This window comes from Sander lucioperca, chromosome 7, assembly GCF_008315115.2.
Source record: "Sander lucioperca isolate FBNREF2018 chromosome 7, SLUC_FBN_1.2, whole genome shotgun sequence".
In the NCBI taxonomy this organism is placed as follows: domain Eukaryota; kingdom Metazoa; phylum Chordata; class Actinopteri; order Perciformes; family Percidae; genus Sander; species Sander lucioperca.
In genome coordinates this window covers 35,657,402-35,672,401 of record NC_050179.1, presented here as the reverse complement: position 1 = coordinate 35,672,401, position 15,000 = coordinate 35,657,402, and the positions used below count along the sequence as shown (strand labels likewise).

Here is a 15,000-nt window from a genome sequence, read left to right as displayed (position 1 = left end):
AAGGAGAAGTCATCAGTTGATCACTTATCAGCAATGGCAGATCTGGCTCTTTGAAAAGACCTCTATTCGCCGGTACAACAGTGCACACGTACGCGCACGGGCCACGGTGGAACGCTCCATCAGATTGATAAAGAGCAGATGGCTCTGTCTTGCATCAGCAGGGGGGTGGGGGGACCCTACTACACACGGCAGAAAAATTCTTCAACATTGTTTTAGCCTGTGGGGTTCGGTAGCCAGATGACCCGATGCCCAGAGACCAGTGTCCAGCACAGCCCCAACTGGGGCTATACGAAGGAGACAGGATATTATTCCTCGCTTTTAAAAGGTATATTGTTATGTTTGGCAATGATAGCCTACTCAATACAGGAAACATGACGATGCACATTTCTATTTATTCTTCAGGTTTTCATTTCTCTTTTAAAGTGTGGTTAATGGCCACAAGTTAACGATTTATTTCTGCCACTGACCGACATATTTCGGCTTGTTTTTCCAGCCCCTCTGCTGTCAGGAGACAGGGTCGGAGTGGTGGTCCTGCCCGGGGGGGGGGGGTGGGGGGGGAGACGGAGGACACGCGCTCTCCCTCACAGCCTGGTTCTGACTCATGAAAAAAACAGTAAAAGTAAAATAAAAGACACTGCATAAACTCCGCTACTGTGTATTTAAATATAGGTAAACCATATAGGCCTAAGAGATTGCAATATAGGCCTGTATATTACTATTAGGACTATAGGATACATATGTCAAGGATGTATGCATTAAATAAACTTCAGCAGGACTCCGATTTACCACGGCAATACTGCTGACAGCATCAGTGATCTCTTTCCATTCCCCATTCTTTCTACAGCCTTTAATATCAGTTTTCAGGCTGACAAATCTACATACGTTAGTGCAAGTGAACCTGACATATCAGGGTTTCAGTCTCCACCTCTGAAAAGTGCCGCTTCTCAGCCGGATTACGTCTCGCCATGTCGTAAATTGTAGGGGCGAGGCCTCAAAACACAGAATATATTGGGGCGGGATATTTAAATTACGATCGTTTCCAGCTGCTGCATTTATCAATGTACGACCATTCTTACGCTCTGATTGGTGAGATACGAACGTTTCATGAATCACACGTGAAGCCTGTCGTAAGAGGATTTCTGCGCTCATATCTGCGCTGGTTTCTAGGTTGATAAATGAGGGACAAAATAACGCCAACATTTTCCTATTTACATGTTGTGAGTTGTATAGTCACAGCGTCAACAAGGTCACATGAGACACAGCCATCTTCTAACCGTATACAAACTGGGAACTACATTCTCAGAAAGGCGAAGCACTGCTACTGCTGCTACTTGGGCGGAGTGATATGCTTTGCAGCACCTGAGAAGCCCCGGACAGAGAGTAGAAATGATTCGCCTTTCTGAGAATATAGTTCCCAGTTTAAGGACAGTTAGAAGATGGCTGTGTCTCATGTGACCTTGTTATTTGTACACGCTGGCACTACAACTTTCTGCCATCTTGTCTCTCCTGCTGTGTCTGTCTGTGTTTTTCATGCTCTGCTTCTGTCTGTTACACTGTTGTATAGTTAGGGAAATAGGACGTTGATTGTTAATGTCCCAGAAATGTTGTTTTTGTGCACCAAAATGTATGTCTATGCTGTTGTGCCTTGTTTGTTATCTGGTCTGACAGTTCAGCTGTGTGTCTGTGTGGGGTGTGAGTGTGTTATGTGTGAGGTGTGAGTGTGAAAGTGTGTGAGTGTGTGTGTGTGTATGTATGTGTGTGTGTGTGTGTGTGTGTGTGTGAGTGTGAGTGTGGGGTTTGAGTGTGTTGTGTGTGAGTGTGTGTGGGGTGTGAGTGTGTGGTGTGTGTGTGTGTGTGTGTGAGTATGTGTGTGAGTGTGTGTGTGTGTGTGTGTGTGTGTGTCTGTGTGGGGTGTGAGTGTGAAAGTGTGTGTGTGTGTGTGTGTCTGCGTGAGTGTGTGTGTGTGTGTCTGTCTGTGTGTGTCTGCGTAAGTGTGTGTGTGTGTGTGTGTGTGTGAGAGTGTGTGTGTGTGTGTGTGTGTGTGTTTCTGTGTGTGTCTGCGTAAGTGTGTGTGTGTGTGTGTGTGTGTGTGTGTGTGTGTCTGTGTGTGTGTGTGTGTGTGCACGTAAGTGTGTGTGTATGTATGTGTGTGTGTGTGTGTGTGTGGGTGTGTCTGCGTAAGTGTGTGTGTGTCTGCGTGTGTGTGTGTTTGCGTGAGGGTGTGTGTGTGTGTGTGTGTGTGTGTGTCTGTGTGGGGTGTGAGTGTGAAAGTGTGTGTGTGTGTGTGTGTCTGCGTGAGTGTGTGTGTGTGTGTGTGTCTGTCTGTGTGTGTCTGCGTAAGTGTGTGTGTGTGAGAGTGTGTGTGTGTGTGTGTGTGTGTGTGTGTGTTTCTGTGTGTGTCTGCGTAAGTGTGTGTGTGTGTGTGTGTGTGTGTGTGTGTGTGTGTGTGTGTGTGTGTGTGTGTGTGTGTGTGTGTGTGTGTGTGTGTGTGTGTGTGTGTGTGTGTGTGTGTGTGTGTGTGTGTGTGTGTGTGCACACGTAAGTGTGTGTGTATGTATGTGTGTGTGTGTGTGTGTGTGTGTGTGTGGGTGTGTCTGCGTAAGTGTGTGTGTGTGTGTCTGCGTGTGTGTGTGTTTGCGTGTGTGTGTGTGTGTGTGTGTGTGTGTGTGTGTGTGTGTGTGTGTGTGTGTGTGTGTGTGTGTGTGTGTGTGTACTTGTGTTGACCTTACCCAACTGATCTTGTTTTTATGTTGTCTTTTAGCATTAAAATATATTCCACATATTATCTTATACAGTATATGTTATTGTCTCTTTACATGTATTTATTTCATAGTAATATGTTTATGTGTATGTATGCACCACAATCAAGGCAAATTTGTGTTGGCAATGAATCCTTTCTCTGGTTCTGTAAATGTAGTTAATTGGTTTACACACATATAGAACTACTACAGATTAATATACACAATTTATAAAAGATCTGATCCCAAGAAAACCTCAGAGGGGCTTAATCTGGGCACTCTCCACTGCATAATCCAATTAAAGTAGAAAGAAGGAGAAAAACTAAAATTACGCACAATATCAAATCAACAGAATACATACGAAAGGTAATGAACGTAAGAGGATCTCACCAGGCCCTTTCTCCATGAAGACCACGCGGGACTGTGTGGAGATGTTGGATCCGGTGATGAGCAGCTCGGTTCCTCCGTCCACGGAGCAGCTGGCCGGACTGACGCTCTCCACCTGAGGAAGCTCCTGGCCGGAGCGCTGGGCTGAAAACACAGTTTTAGTTTGGGTATCTACATTAGTGAAGAAGTGAAGAAACTAGAAAATATTCAACTTTGTTGTGTGACGCCCACTGGATACGTTGTTCAGCTCCTCAGATATTTGTGAAATCAAACTATCAGTCATTCCACTTCAATCACACTCTGCCACCAGTCAGCCCCAGCAGCAACAACAACAGCACACCCACTCAAATTCTGCACAACTGTGAGCGAATACCACATCACTCCACTCCATTGATGCTTAAAGGAACACGCCGACTTATTGGGACTTTAGCTTATTCACCGTAACCCCCATAGTTAAGACAAGTCCATACTTACCCTTCTCATGTCCGTGCGTGCTGTAACGCTGTCTGACGGCTCCAGCATTAGCTTAGCTTAGCACAGATCCTGGAGGTAACCGGCTCCATCTAGCCTAGCTTAGCACAGATCCTAGAGGTAACCGGCTCCATCTAGCCTAACTTAGCACAGATCCTAGAGGTAACTGGCTCCATCTAGCCTAGCTTAGCACAGATCCTGGAGGTAACCGGCTCCATCTAGCCTAGCTTAGCACAGATCCTAGAGGTAACCGGCTCCATCTAGCCTAACTTAGCACAGATCCTAGAGGTAACCGGCTCCATCTAGCCTAGCTTAGCACAGATCCTGGAGGTAACCGGCTCCATCTAGCCTAGCTTAGCACAGATCCTAGAGGTAACCGGCTCCATCTAGCCTAGCTTAGCACAGATCCTAGAGGTAACCGGCTCCATCTAGCCTACTGCTCCCAATAAGTGACAAAATAACGCCAACATGTTCCTATTTACATGTTGTGATTTGTAGAGTCACAGCGTGTACAAATAATAAGGTCACATGACACACAGCCATCTTCTAACTGTATACAAACTGGGAACTATATTCTCAGAAAGGCGAAGCGCTGCTACTTCTGCTACTTGGGCGGAGTGATTTGCTTTGCGCTTCGCCTTTCTGAGAATATAATTTCCACTTAGTATACGGTTAGAAGATGGCTGTGTCTCGCTGTGACTATGCAAATCACAACATGTAAATAGGAACACGTTGGCGTTATTTTGTCACTTATTCGGAGCAGTAGGCTAGATGGAGCCGGTTACCTGCATGTTCTTTGCGGGTTCGCTACCGCTGGAACCGTCAGACAGAGTTACAACACGCACGGAGATGAGAAGGGTATGTATCAACTTATCTAACTCTGGAGGTTACGGTGAATAAGCTAAAGTCCCAATAAGTCGGCGTGTTCCTTTAAAGTAAAGCCACATTTCATCATTATTCTTTCTAAATGGTATTGTAGGTGTGCAGAAAGGGTAGGTACAAAGGCTGAAATTTTCCCACAGCAACTTTTAACAAGCTGAAGACTTTCTAAGTCTTCCGGAAAACACTGTGATAACAACGACTTCACGCAAATTCCTTTTTAATGCCGCCAATTGACACACAGTTGTTCTGGGATTTGGGCCTCGGGCCGCTCCGTAGTTTGGGATGCAGCAGTATTAGTGCGTTACATTTACGTCGGGACTCGGAAGCCGGAGCCGGGAACGATGTCACACACGAGTTGACTTGCATTCCTTTCACAAGTGGGATTTTGTCATTTAAGGGTTAGCTCTAGCCAGGTTAACCATGGTTAGCAATACCAGTAGTTAACAACGCAAAAACATGTCCAAAGATAGAAGTTGGATAGGACTGTGTGTATGACTGACTAACGGTACGTCCACACCGCCGCCGACTTGATCTTCTAAAGATACAGGAAGTCATTCATTTTCAATGGAAGCTGCTTCTCTCAGCTGCAAGGAGCGGAAAATCTGTCGGCGTCGCGTTTTGGGCGTTTTGAGCGACCAGAGCGTCAATCAGAAAGTTGAAAGTAGGTCAACTTTATGGTAATGAGCTATGACGCGGTTCAGCGGCAACCAATCAGAATATAGACGTCCTTCACGCTGGCTGATTCCAGAGAAACATACGATGTAAACTTTGGTTCCTACCAAAACATTAGTTCAGAGAAAAAGGAGGAGAAGCTCATCATGGCCGTTGCTGGGTTCCCTATCATTTATGATATTTGCGTATAGGGACCAGTTAACGTTACCTGCCGGTCACATGGTCTCTAAACAGTCCGCTCACGGTGAAGTCCTGCACGGATCAACAGCTGGCGGCTGCTCGCTCTGCCTGCACGCTGCTGCGGTTCAGCGGCTAACGAGCGAGCTAACTGCTAACAGACACCGCTGCGACCAACAACCAATACACATTCTGTCATCATATATGTCATTTATAAAAGGTTTCTAGTGTCAGTGTATTGGCCGTGCAGTGGCTGCTTGATCTTTTTCCATGATGAACATAGAATGCTGCTACGTCAGAGCGGCCAAAGCCTCAAACAGCTTCCCCGGACTTTCTGACCAGCGTCCTCGACCGGGCGGCCAGAGCTTCTTTGCAGCTCAAGTCGGCGGCGGTGTGGACGTACAGTCAGGTCCTTTCACACCTGTAGGTCGGTGGACTCGGTGAGATTCGGGGGTGAAGTTGCAATATTGCTGCATTTTTCATTTGGTTGGGTTTGCGTTCACACTGCATTTTGTCAAACGCACCAAACGCTGTCAACACACGTCACGCAATCAAGACGGCCGCTCGTTCATTGGACAGAATATCCAAAACTCGCCGACACTTCTGCTCTCAGAAATAATGGAGCAACACCAAAGTTATAACGTCTCGGGTTTCCTGGTTCTGCTTTAGAGTTTCTAATATTTTAGAAGAAGGCGAACAACGAGCAGCTGACAGACAGCGAGAGAAGGAGAGATATGATGTCACACAGACTGATGATGTCACACAGACTGATCATGTCACACAGACGACCAGCGATGTGCTCAGAACAGCTTACGGATCTAAAAGTTATGGTGCCTTAAATCATATATAAGTCTGTACATTTTGCGCAAGGTTGAAGTTACCGGCTAGAACATGCATTGTTGTTGGTTCACTTCCTGTATTTGGGTCGGATCGCGTTCTCCCCTGAAGTGAACTGAACTCTAGATCACTTGGAGGCGAACCAAGTCCCCCGTTTTTTTTGTCTAAAAATATCCCCCTTTCTCTGTAGTCTACCGTTAGCTAACTACCGTAAATGTAGGCTACTTTTAAAATGCCATGTTTTCCCTCTGGGCTCACCAACACGGACGTAAAAGCCTTTCTTTTATGTCATTTTTCAGTTTTTCAAGAATCTGGTTTAGGAATCGTAACAATCCAACCGATACCCAACCCTAGTTCAGGGGGCGTGTTTTTACGACTTTGACCTCAGAAAATCCGACTTCCGAGTACAAATGAAACGCACTAACGTTGTGGATGGCGAGTTGAGTTTTTAAAAGCCCTTCCACATGGTTCTCTCTCCACAACACTAAAGTTTTTTGCATGTACTCTCGATGTGAAGAGTTACCTTCGGAGAATGTAGAGTCTCAAAACACTACTTGAGTATTCAAAAAACTTGAAAAATATGCCTTTAAAGTGCTCATATTATGCTCATTTTCAGGTTCATAATTGTAATTTGAGATTGTACCAGAATAGGTTTACATGGTTTAATTTTCAAAAAACACCATATATTTGTTGTACTGCTCATTGCTGCAGCTCCTCTTTTCACCCTGTGTTCAGGTCTCTGTTTTAGCTACAGAGTGAGACCTCTCACTGCTGTAACATCTTTGTTGGGAGGCGCACATGCTCAGTAGCTAGGTAAGATCACATGATCAGTGGTTAGGTAAGATCACATGCTCAGTGGCTAGGTAAGATCACATGATCAGTAGCTAGGTAAGATCACATGCTCAGTAGCTAGGTAAGATCACATGCTCAGTGGCTAGGTAAGATCACATGATCAGTAGCTAGGTAAGATCACATGCTCAGTGGCTAGGTAAGATCACATGCTCAGTGGCTAGGTAAGATCACATGCTCAGTGGCTAGGTAAGGACTACATGAGCTAGCTAGCTGTTTCTCCAACTTCAGTAGTACAAGGCAGGATTAGCCGGGAGACTTCTTCTAAACGAGGGCGCACTTCCAACTTTGTGGAATACCTGCAGAACAGGGACATGGAAGTAGTTCTTTACAATTTATTTTGTAGATTAGGGTGAATTTGTGTGTGTTGTAGCAGTGTTTTGCCATTGAGAACGAGCTAGCATGTTCAGAAACCGTATCTCACTCTAAACAGCATGGATGTTTTTTTTTCAAAGTTTGTATGCGTGTGGAAGCACCAGAGACACAAAATAACTCCCCAAATCCCAGAAAAAGTGATTTTTTCATAATATAGGCACTTTAAAAGTTCATTTAGAACGGATTAAAAAATGTGTGATTACCGTGAGTGACGTATGGGCCATCGTGCGATTAATTGCGATTAAATATTTCAATGGATTGACAGCCCTTAATCTTAATAAATCTATGGTTTCTCCGTGCTTCAGTACTAGACTAGAGCATTTCCTTTGAAAACAGAGGAACTATTGACTCTGCTGTAAGAGAAAAAAAACCCTCACTGATTATGATCTGTGTTTGTCAGAAGTCTGCACACGCATGAAGCAATATCTCACAGTCACATCCCCTGAATTTCCTCCTCAGCTTGTTTGAAAATGAACTGGTTTCCCTTTTTTGTCTCTCGCTCTCTGTTGAATGTTAACACGTTGACCTCGCCTTGCTCGTTAAGTTGCAAGGCGTTTGACCCTGTCGTGCCACCGTACTTTCCCCATACTGGTATCAGTATGGGAACGTCTCTAGTTGATATCAAAGGTCCCATGGCATGAAAATGTCACTTTAGGAGGTTTTTTAACATTACTATGAGTTCCCCCAGCCTGCCTATGGTCCCCCAGTGGCTAGAAATGGTGATAGGTGTAAACCGAGCCCTGGGTATCCTGCTCTGCCTTTGAGAAAATGAAAGCTCAGATGGGCCGATCTGGAATCTTCCCTTTATGACGTCATAAGGGGAAAGGTTACCTCCCCTTTCTCTGCTTTGCCCGCCCAGAGAATTTGGCCCACCCATGAGAGAGAGAGAGAGACATCATGGCTTGCAAAAAAAAATTTAAAGCTACAGACACAGAAATGGCACATCCTAAGGAAAGATCATTGTGGGACTGGCTCTAGTGGCTGTAATTCTGCACCAAGGCTGAATTTCAGGAAAGAGACTTCAGATACAGTATTAGGGGACCACTAAGGTCTATATAAAGAGACTTCAGATACAGTATTAGGGGACCACTAAGGTCTATATAAAGAGACTTCAGATACAGTATTAGGGGACCACTAAGGTCTATATAAAAGAGACTTCAGATACAGTATTAGGGGACCACTAAGGTCTATATAAAAGAGACTTCAGATACAGTATTAGGGGACCACTAAGGTCTATATAAAAGCATCCAAAGAGCACCATGTCATGGGACCTTTAAAAGTGACTCACAGCACTCCACAGGGTTGGATGTCGTCTGCAGCCACAGCATCCGGCCGTCTGGCTGAGGGACGCCGACCCTGAACACAACTCGCACCCTTGTGTTCTTCCTCCCGATATCCATCTCGCCTTTCTTCAGCTCGATGTCTGCGTTACGCAGCTTCAAGATACCGGCACAGTCGATGCTGTGGAAGAGAAAACCCACCAGAAGACAAACTGTTTTCAAAGATACGCAGAAGAAACCAAATAACTGGAGAAAGCCAGCAGTCTCAGCAGCTAAAAAAACAGCTAAACAGCATTTTAAAGGAAAAGTTCCACATTGTGTTGAACTTTTCAGCAGCTGATACCGACTCCAGGTGTGATGTTACCTGGCGGACATGTTGTTGCCTGGAAGCAGAGGGATCTCCAGGATTTTGGTGCCGCCCGTCATCTTCTCCTGGCAGCTGGTGGCAACCGTCTTCCCCGTCACCCGGTGGACCTGGTAGAAGGAGTGCGGCCGGAGGCAGCGCTCGTCCGCGGTGCCGATGAACAGCAGCAGGCTGAGCGGCTGCTCGCTGTATCCCAGCAACTGAAGAAGACACAAAATGCAGTCATATGATGAACAGCTGCTCTTCCTGCATCTTCCTCCTGAATGCAATTTTAAACAGGCTTAAAACCCTGCTCTATACTAAAGTCTGTCTGTCTGTGTGCCTTGCCTGTCTGTCTGTGTGCGTGCATTTGTACGTGTGTGGGCTGTATATTTTAAGTTCTGTATAGATCTGTGCACGCACTGGTTCTTTGTATAAATACACAAATGTTTTTGCAGTTCTGGGTGTGTGGGTGTGTGGGTGTGTCTGCCTGTCTGTCTGCCTGTGTGTCTGTCTGTCTGCCTGCCTGCCTTGCCTGTCTGTCTGTGTGCGTGCATGCGTGCATTTGTACGTGTGTGGGCGGTATATTTTAAGTTCCATATAGATCTGTGCACGCACTGGTTCTTTGCATAATTACACAGAGGTTTTTGCAGTTCTTTTACTATCTCTTGTCTCTTGTCTATAAATCATATTGTGTTACATTGATTTATATTAAATGTGCTATAGAAATAAAGTTTGATTGATTGATTATAACTCTGAGGGATAAAGCATCTGCACACTCTGTCCCAGCGTGTTAAATACACCAGAAAGCGTCATGGAATCAAAATATCCAATGTGAAACAAAATCCATCCTATTGTGACTAAGTGGATTTACGTTTGGCAGCATATTCGGCCGTTTTCATCCACTTACAGGACTAATCGAGTGTGAAGGAATAGTAAATAACTTTGATATCAATCTGATGTGCGTTAATTAGGAAGCTGAAGCCAGAATGTTGTTAGCCTCTCTGGACAATAAGGGCGCTTTCACACCTGCCTCCTTTAGTTCGGTCTCAGTACGCTTTTCAATTAAACTCTGGAGCATTTCGTTTGTGGTGAGAACGTAAGTAAGTAAAGTTTCTTTGTATAGCACCTTTCACAGATAAAAATCGCAAAGTGCTTCACAATAAAATGTCATACAGTACAACAAATAATAATAAAATACAAGAATTTTACACTCTGATGTCTAACAACGAGCGTCGATCATAAGTCCGAGCAGCAGAGACACAATTGTTAAGACGATAGGGCTGATATGACAACAAATAAGATGAGTACAAACATAGAAAGTTGACACAGATGTGATGCAGCAGCGGCCAAGCCAAACACAGGCGCCACCTTGCGGTCACTGTAACCTGTCTGTGTCTGAGCTAATGGACCAATCCCAAAGTCCAGACTCACAGACTCACGGACTCACGGACTTTGGTGCGCGTTCTCGTGAAATTCGTAAGGGCTTAGGGTTGTCCCAATATCGAATTTCAAAGGGCGTGAGGGTTTGAGTACATACTCACCGAGCCCTTTCCGTGAGTCTGCATCGATGCAGACTTCAGCAAAGGGAATTACCCACAGTTCAAAGCGTTGTGACGTTTACCGCAGAGACCGTAGGGAAATCCGGAAATTACAAAAGGTAAACAACAGCACGACACACGACCACGGAGCACAGACCAGCCTGTTGTCCAGCTCGTAAAACAAGAGGTTGAAAACGTGGAATCAGGCAGCCGTCTCCTGGGCCTTGGCCGTGTGGAAAGCTACAAACTTAATATGAAAATTCCCAAACCGGCGAGTGTCAGCAACATCTTTGTTAGTAAACGTCGCCAAGGTAACGTGATCTCGTGAAGTGCTGTCCCAATCCCATTTACACCTATCTGAGCCCATGTGGCCTCACACACTCACTCACTCAGCACCTGAGATCAATTAAGTTCTCAATCCTCAGGGCTCACTTTGGGATTGGGCCAACGTCTCCTGTAGTCAGGTAGCTTTGCAATCTGCACTGCAGCAGAGCAGCAAACTGTAGCAGTGGGTCAAGCTCGCCGTCCGTCACTCGCATCTCCGTGGTAACGCCAGCCGCTGCTGAAGTTGGAGACAGACGTCGGCAGAGCAGACGTAGTCATGTCGCTTGCCAAACAATGTCTGATTATTTCAATGAAATGAGCTGGTTTGACCGTGGAGATATGAGGAATATGCACTAGTCCAGAACACAGGACCTTCTTCCTGTATTTACCTCCTTGCTCCCGCCCCCCAGACACATCCGACCAATAAGATACGATTTTATTAATCCCACACTCAGTCCCTCCAGAAAAACGTGATTATGCGATCGCATAATTCAATGCATAATCAGCAAAAGTCTGCATTTTTTCAAATACGCCGCACTTTCGCCGCATAAATTGCAGATTTCCGCGCAAAATACACAGGGCTTGCATGATTTCATAATCCCCGCATTTTCGTTGCAAAAAAGTCACTTGAGAAATGTTGCGTTTACTTCACACGAGAGCAGCCATTTTCCCCTGTTGCCATGGGAACGTTATGAAGTGACGTAATTACGCGACGTGAACGTCATCGAAAAGCTGCAAACCCCGCGATGAAGCCACGATGAAGCCGCAGTTTTTGCAAGTTCCCGCAATTTCATCGCATAAAATTGCATAAATATCCCGCATATTCCATCACATTTCTTAAGAAAACGTGCCGCATAATCAAGGATTTTTGCCCACAACAATCACAAAAAAACTCTGCATTTGTCTGGAAGGACTGCACACTGGGGACATTGTGGGATTAATAAAGTCTATCTTCTCTTATCTCTTAAGAGGAGTGAAAGTTCTTGTGTGATTGTAATGACGCATTTTAGTACGAAACCGAACCAAGTTTACAAGCTCAACTGATCCGGACCAAAGCAAATGAACTATAGGTGTGAAAACGCCCTAAACTCAAAGCAGAAGACGGAGGATCCATTTCATTGTTTCTGTATGGATTCAACAAATGAGATTTTTAAACTTTGGAGGGAGCTAGGCGAGCCGTTTCCCTCTTGTTTCCAGTCTTGTTAAAATGTCATTATCCCTCCCCTACAATTAGGGCTGCAACTATCGATTATTTTCATAGTCGATTAGTCCGTCGATTATTTTCTCGATTAATTGATTAGTTGTTTGATCTATAAAAATGTCAAAACATGGTGAAAAATGTGGATCAGTGTTTCCCCAAAGCCTTAGAGGACGTCCTCACATGTCTTGTGTTGTCCAAAACTCAAAATATATTCAGTTTACTGTCACAGAGGAGAGAAGAAACTAGAAGATATTCACATTTAACAAGCTGGAATCAGAGAAATCTGATTTTTTTTTAATAAAAAAAATGACTCAAACGATTAATCGATGATCAAAATATTAATTTTTAGATTTAATTTAATAGTTGACAACTGATTGATTAACCGATTCATCGTTGCACCTCTACCTACGATGACAAAAGCTAGTTGAATCAACAAGATGAGTTGTTTTCAAAGTAAAGATGTCGTACAATTTGGTTTTCATCACTGTGTAAAATGAAAGTCCTGCTCTGAGGTCAGGTTTGATCTTTCAGAGAGATCTACTTGATTTTCTGTTTCCTGTGTCAGCCCGCAGCTCTCACTGTGAGTTGTTGTCGTTTTTTTGGGGGTTTTTTTACACGTTGCAGCAAAGAAACTCATCTGGCTCCATCAGGGGCTGGAGAATGCGACCAGAATAGCGCTGCTGGTGTCCATTACACAGACACCCAGGAAACGCTCGTTCCTCGGGAGGATTTTAATCCAAACTACCATCTTTTTCCTAAATTTAAAAAGGTACACTGTGTAGGAATTTCCTAGCCTCGTGAGAGCGTCCTGATCTGGCGAGCTCCAGTTTTCCACTCGCAGATCAGTCTGGCATCTTGAGACAGAGAAAATTTGGAGCCGTTCGCCAAACGACCGACCAATCAGCGTTGGTTTTGAGGCGGGTTTAGGTGTGACGCAACGAGAAGCGACTGTTCAGTCTAAACAACGTGGCGGCTTCCACGGATGAGATGAGCGTAGCTATCACGCAAGTTTTATCCGAATTAGAGAGTATTCCGTCATTGAAAGAAGAGCAAAAAATGCCACTGGAGGCTTTTCTCAGAGGAAAAGATGGTTTTGCTCTTCTCACGACTGGATTCGGCAAGAGTTTGATATATCGTTGATCTGATTGGTTGATTTGGCCCGTCTATCACCAACATAGGTGGTGATCAGTGTTGGTCATCTTACTTTAAAAAAGTAATTAGCTACAGTTACAAATTACTTCTCCCACAAAGTAACTGAGTTAGTAACTCAGTTACCACATTGTAAAAGTAATTAGTTACTCAGCAAAGTAACTATGAAGTTATTTTTTTGTTTTATAATGCTATTACGTGCTGCATGCTATAACATCTTTAACGTCAAAGATGTTTATATTAACTGATTGAAGAATAAAAACACTATATACAGAAAATCCGAGCGTTGCTTGTTTTAACAGAGTGGCTCCGTCTCCTTCGCTGGAGCTCACGCTAGCTGCTTTTGGGCTTGGGGTTGGGTTAGCAGCAGCAACACGTGTGGTGTTAGCATGTGTTGATGTGAGGGGCTTCATAAGATTGGAGTTGCTTGAGGCAGGCGTGGATAAAGTCTTTTTTCCTGGGCATAGCGTGCATGTTACATAAACATTCTTGCCTTTAATTTCAATGAGCGAGAAGTAGTGCCGGTACTTCCAGTTGGAGAACGCTACCTTTGAATTTCCCTGGCTCGTCGCCATTGTCGCTGTCTTGTGTTTAGTGGTAGTCAGAGCGTGCAGTGAGACAGCGTGAGCAGGGCATCCGCCCACCCAGCCAATCATCATCGCATTTGCAACGGTGTCATCACCCCCCCCCCCGGCTCTCTCCAGGCAGCTGATGTGGCGCCAAAGCCTGACACCTCGCGCTTCATTCAACCAAATTGTAGTAACGCGCCACATTACATTCTCAGTAACGATAACGGCGTTGCAACGATGGGAAAAGTAATTAATTAGATTACCCCGTTACCGAAAAAATAACGCTGTTAGTAACGCCGTTATACTTAAACGCCGTTACTCCCAACACTGGTGGTAATAGACAGATGGTTTATCCAATCAGCTAACCAGGATTTTCGCCCCTTCCCAAAAGTTCTCCGACGGAAAGTTCCCAGATGGATATGCCGAGCAAATGCGAAGCGATCCATCTGGAGTCAGGTTAGGAGTTCCTCCCATCTAGCGGTGAAATTGTATTTTGCATTCAAACGAATAGTGCTCTCTAGCGCCTCGCTTTTTCAAATGCGTGTTGCGACTACGGTAGCCGTTCTGTACCAAGAAGCTATGACAACATGTCTTCCAATTTTCGCTTTTTTGGCGACGAGGACTCCTTCTCCTGTGGCTCGGCATAAGTATGATCCTCCGTTATGAACTAAAGGGCAGTGCAGGCTTTCCAATTTGCCGGGGCGGTGACAAGCGCCTCTCACTGATCTCCTTCTCCGTCTCAGCTGATCTCAGTCACGTGACGCTGGCTCTGAACGAGAACGCGTTGTGGATTAGCTAGACAGGTCAGCTAGTGCTCTATGTCCCTCTCAGCCATTAGAGTTTTTCAAAATAGCGGAGCGACATGGAAGCCTCCTTGGACTTACCCGTCCAATGTAAATACAGATAAGAAATCCTTCGCTTACGAGGATAAGTCAGATCTATTTTAGGTATATAATGATATATTGGTGAAGTAGATGCAGAGGCAGGGAGATGTAGACCAGAAAGGGGGAAATCCCACGCAACCCCCCCGACAAATCGCCCTCTGCTTACCTTGACGACAGGATGTCCTCCGGTAGGAGCCTTAATGGACCCTCGGCTGCCCTCCGTCTCATAGTGCGCCCTGTGGTAGGATCGGGGCTGGACCTCCACCTTTAACTCACACTGGTCAAACTGGCAGGGCAGAGGACAGTCTAGAGGGGGCATAG

At 45.1% G+C, this 15,000-nt stretch overlaps 1 protein-coding gene and 1 long non-coding RNA gene across 3 annotated transcripts in view; one reads left to right on the top strand and one right to left on the bottom strand.

Moving 5' to 3' along the window:
• Positions 1-13,021, top strand: part of LOC116036380 — a 14,369-nt gene extending 1,348 nt beyond the window's left edge. Inside the window, exons 2-3 of the long non-coding RNA XR_004897958.1 lie at positions 4,588-4,592; positions 12,871-13,021. This is a non-coding gene — a long non-coding RNA (uncharacterized LOC116036380). The remainder of the gene's footprint in view (positions 1-4,587; positions 4,593-12,870) is intronic.
• Positions 1-15,000, bottom strand: part of LOC116036317 (nuclear factor of activated T-cells, cytoplasmic 3-like) — a 44,770-nt gene that overhangs the window by 16,519 nt on the left and 13,251 nt on the right. For both annotated transcript variants that reach the window (XM_036003620.1, XM_036003621.1), the window contains 4 exons: positions 14,846-15,000; positions 9,033-9,232; positions 8,677-8,849; positions 3,129-3,269 (listed from right to left, as the gene is read on the bottom strand). The exon at positions 14,846-15,000 is cut by the window's right edge and continues 8 nt beyond it. In XM_036003620.1, coding sequence (XP_035859513.1) covers positions 3,129-3,269; positions 8,677-8,849; positions 9,033-9,232; positions 14,846-15,000 — 669 coding nt within the window. The remainder of the gene's footprint in view (positions 1-3,128; positions 3,270-8,676; positions 8,850-9,032; positions 9,233-14,845) is intronic.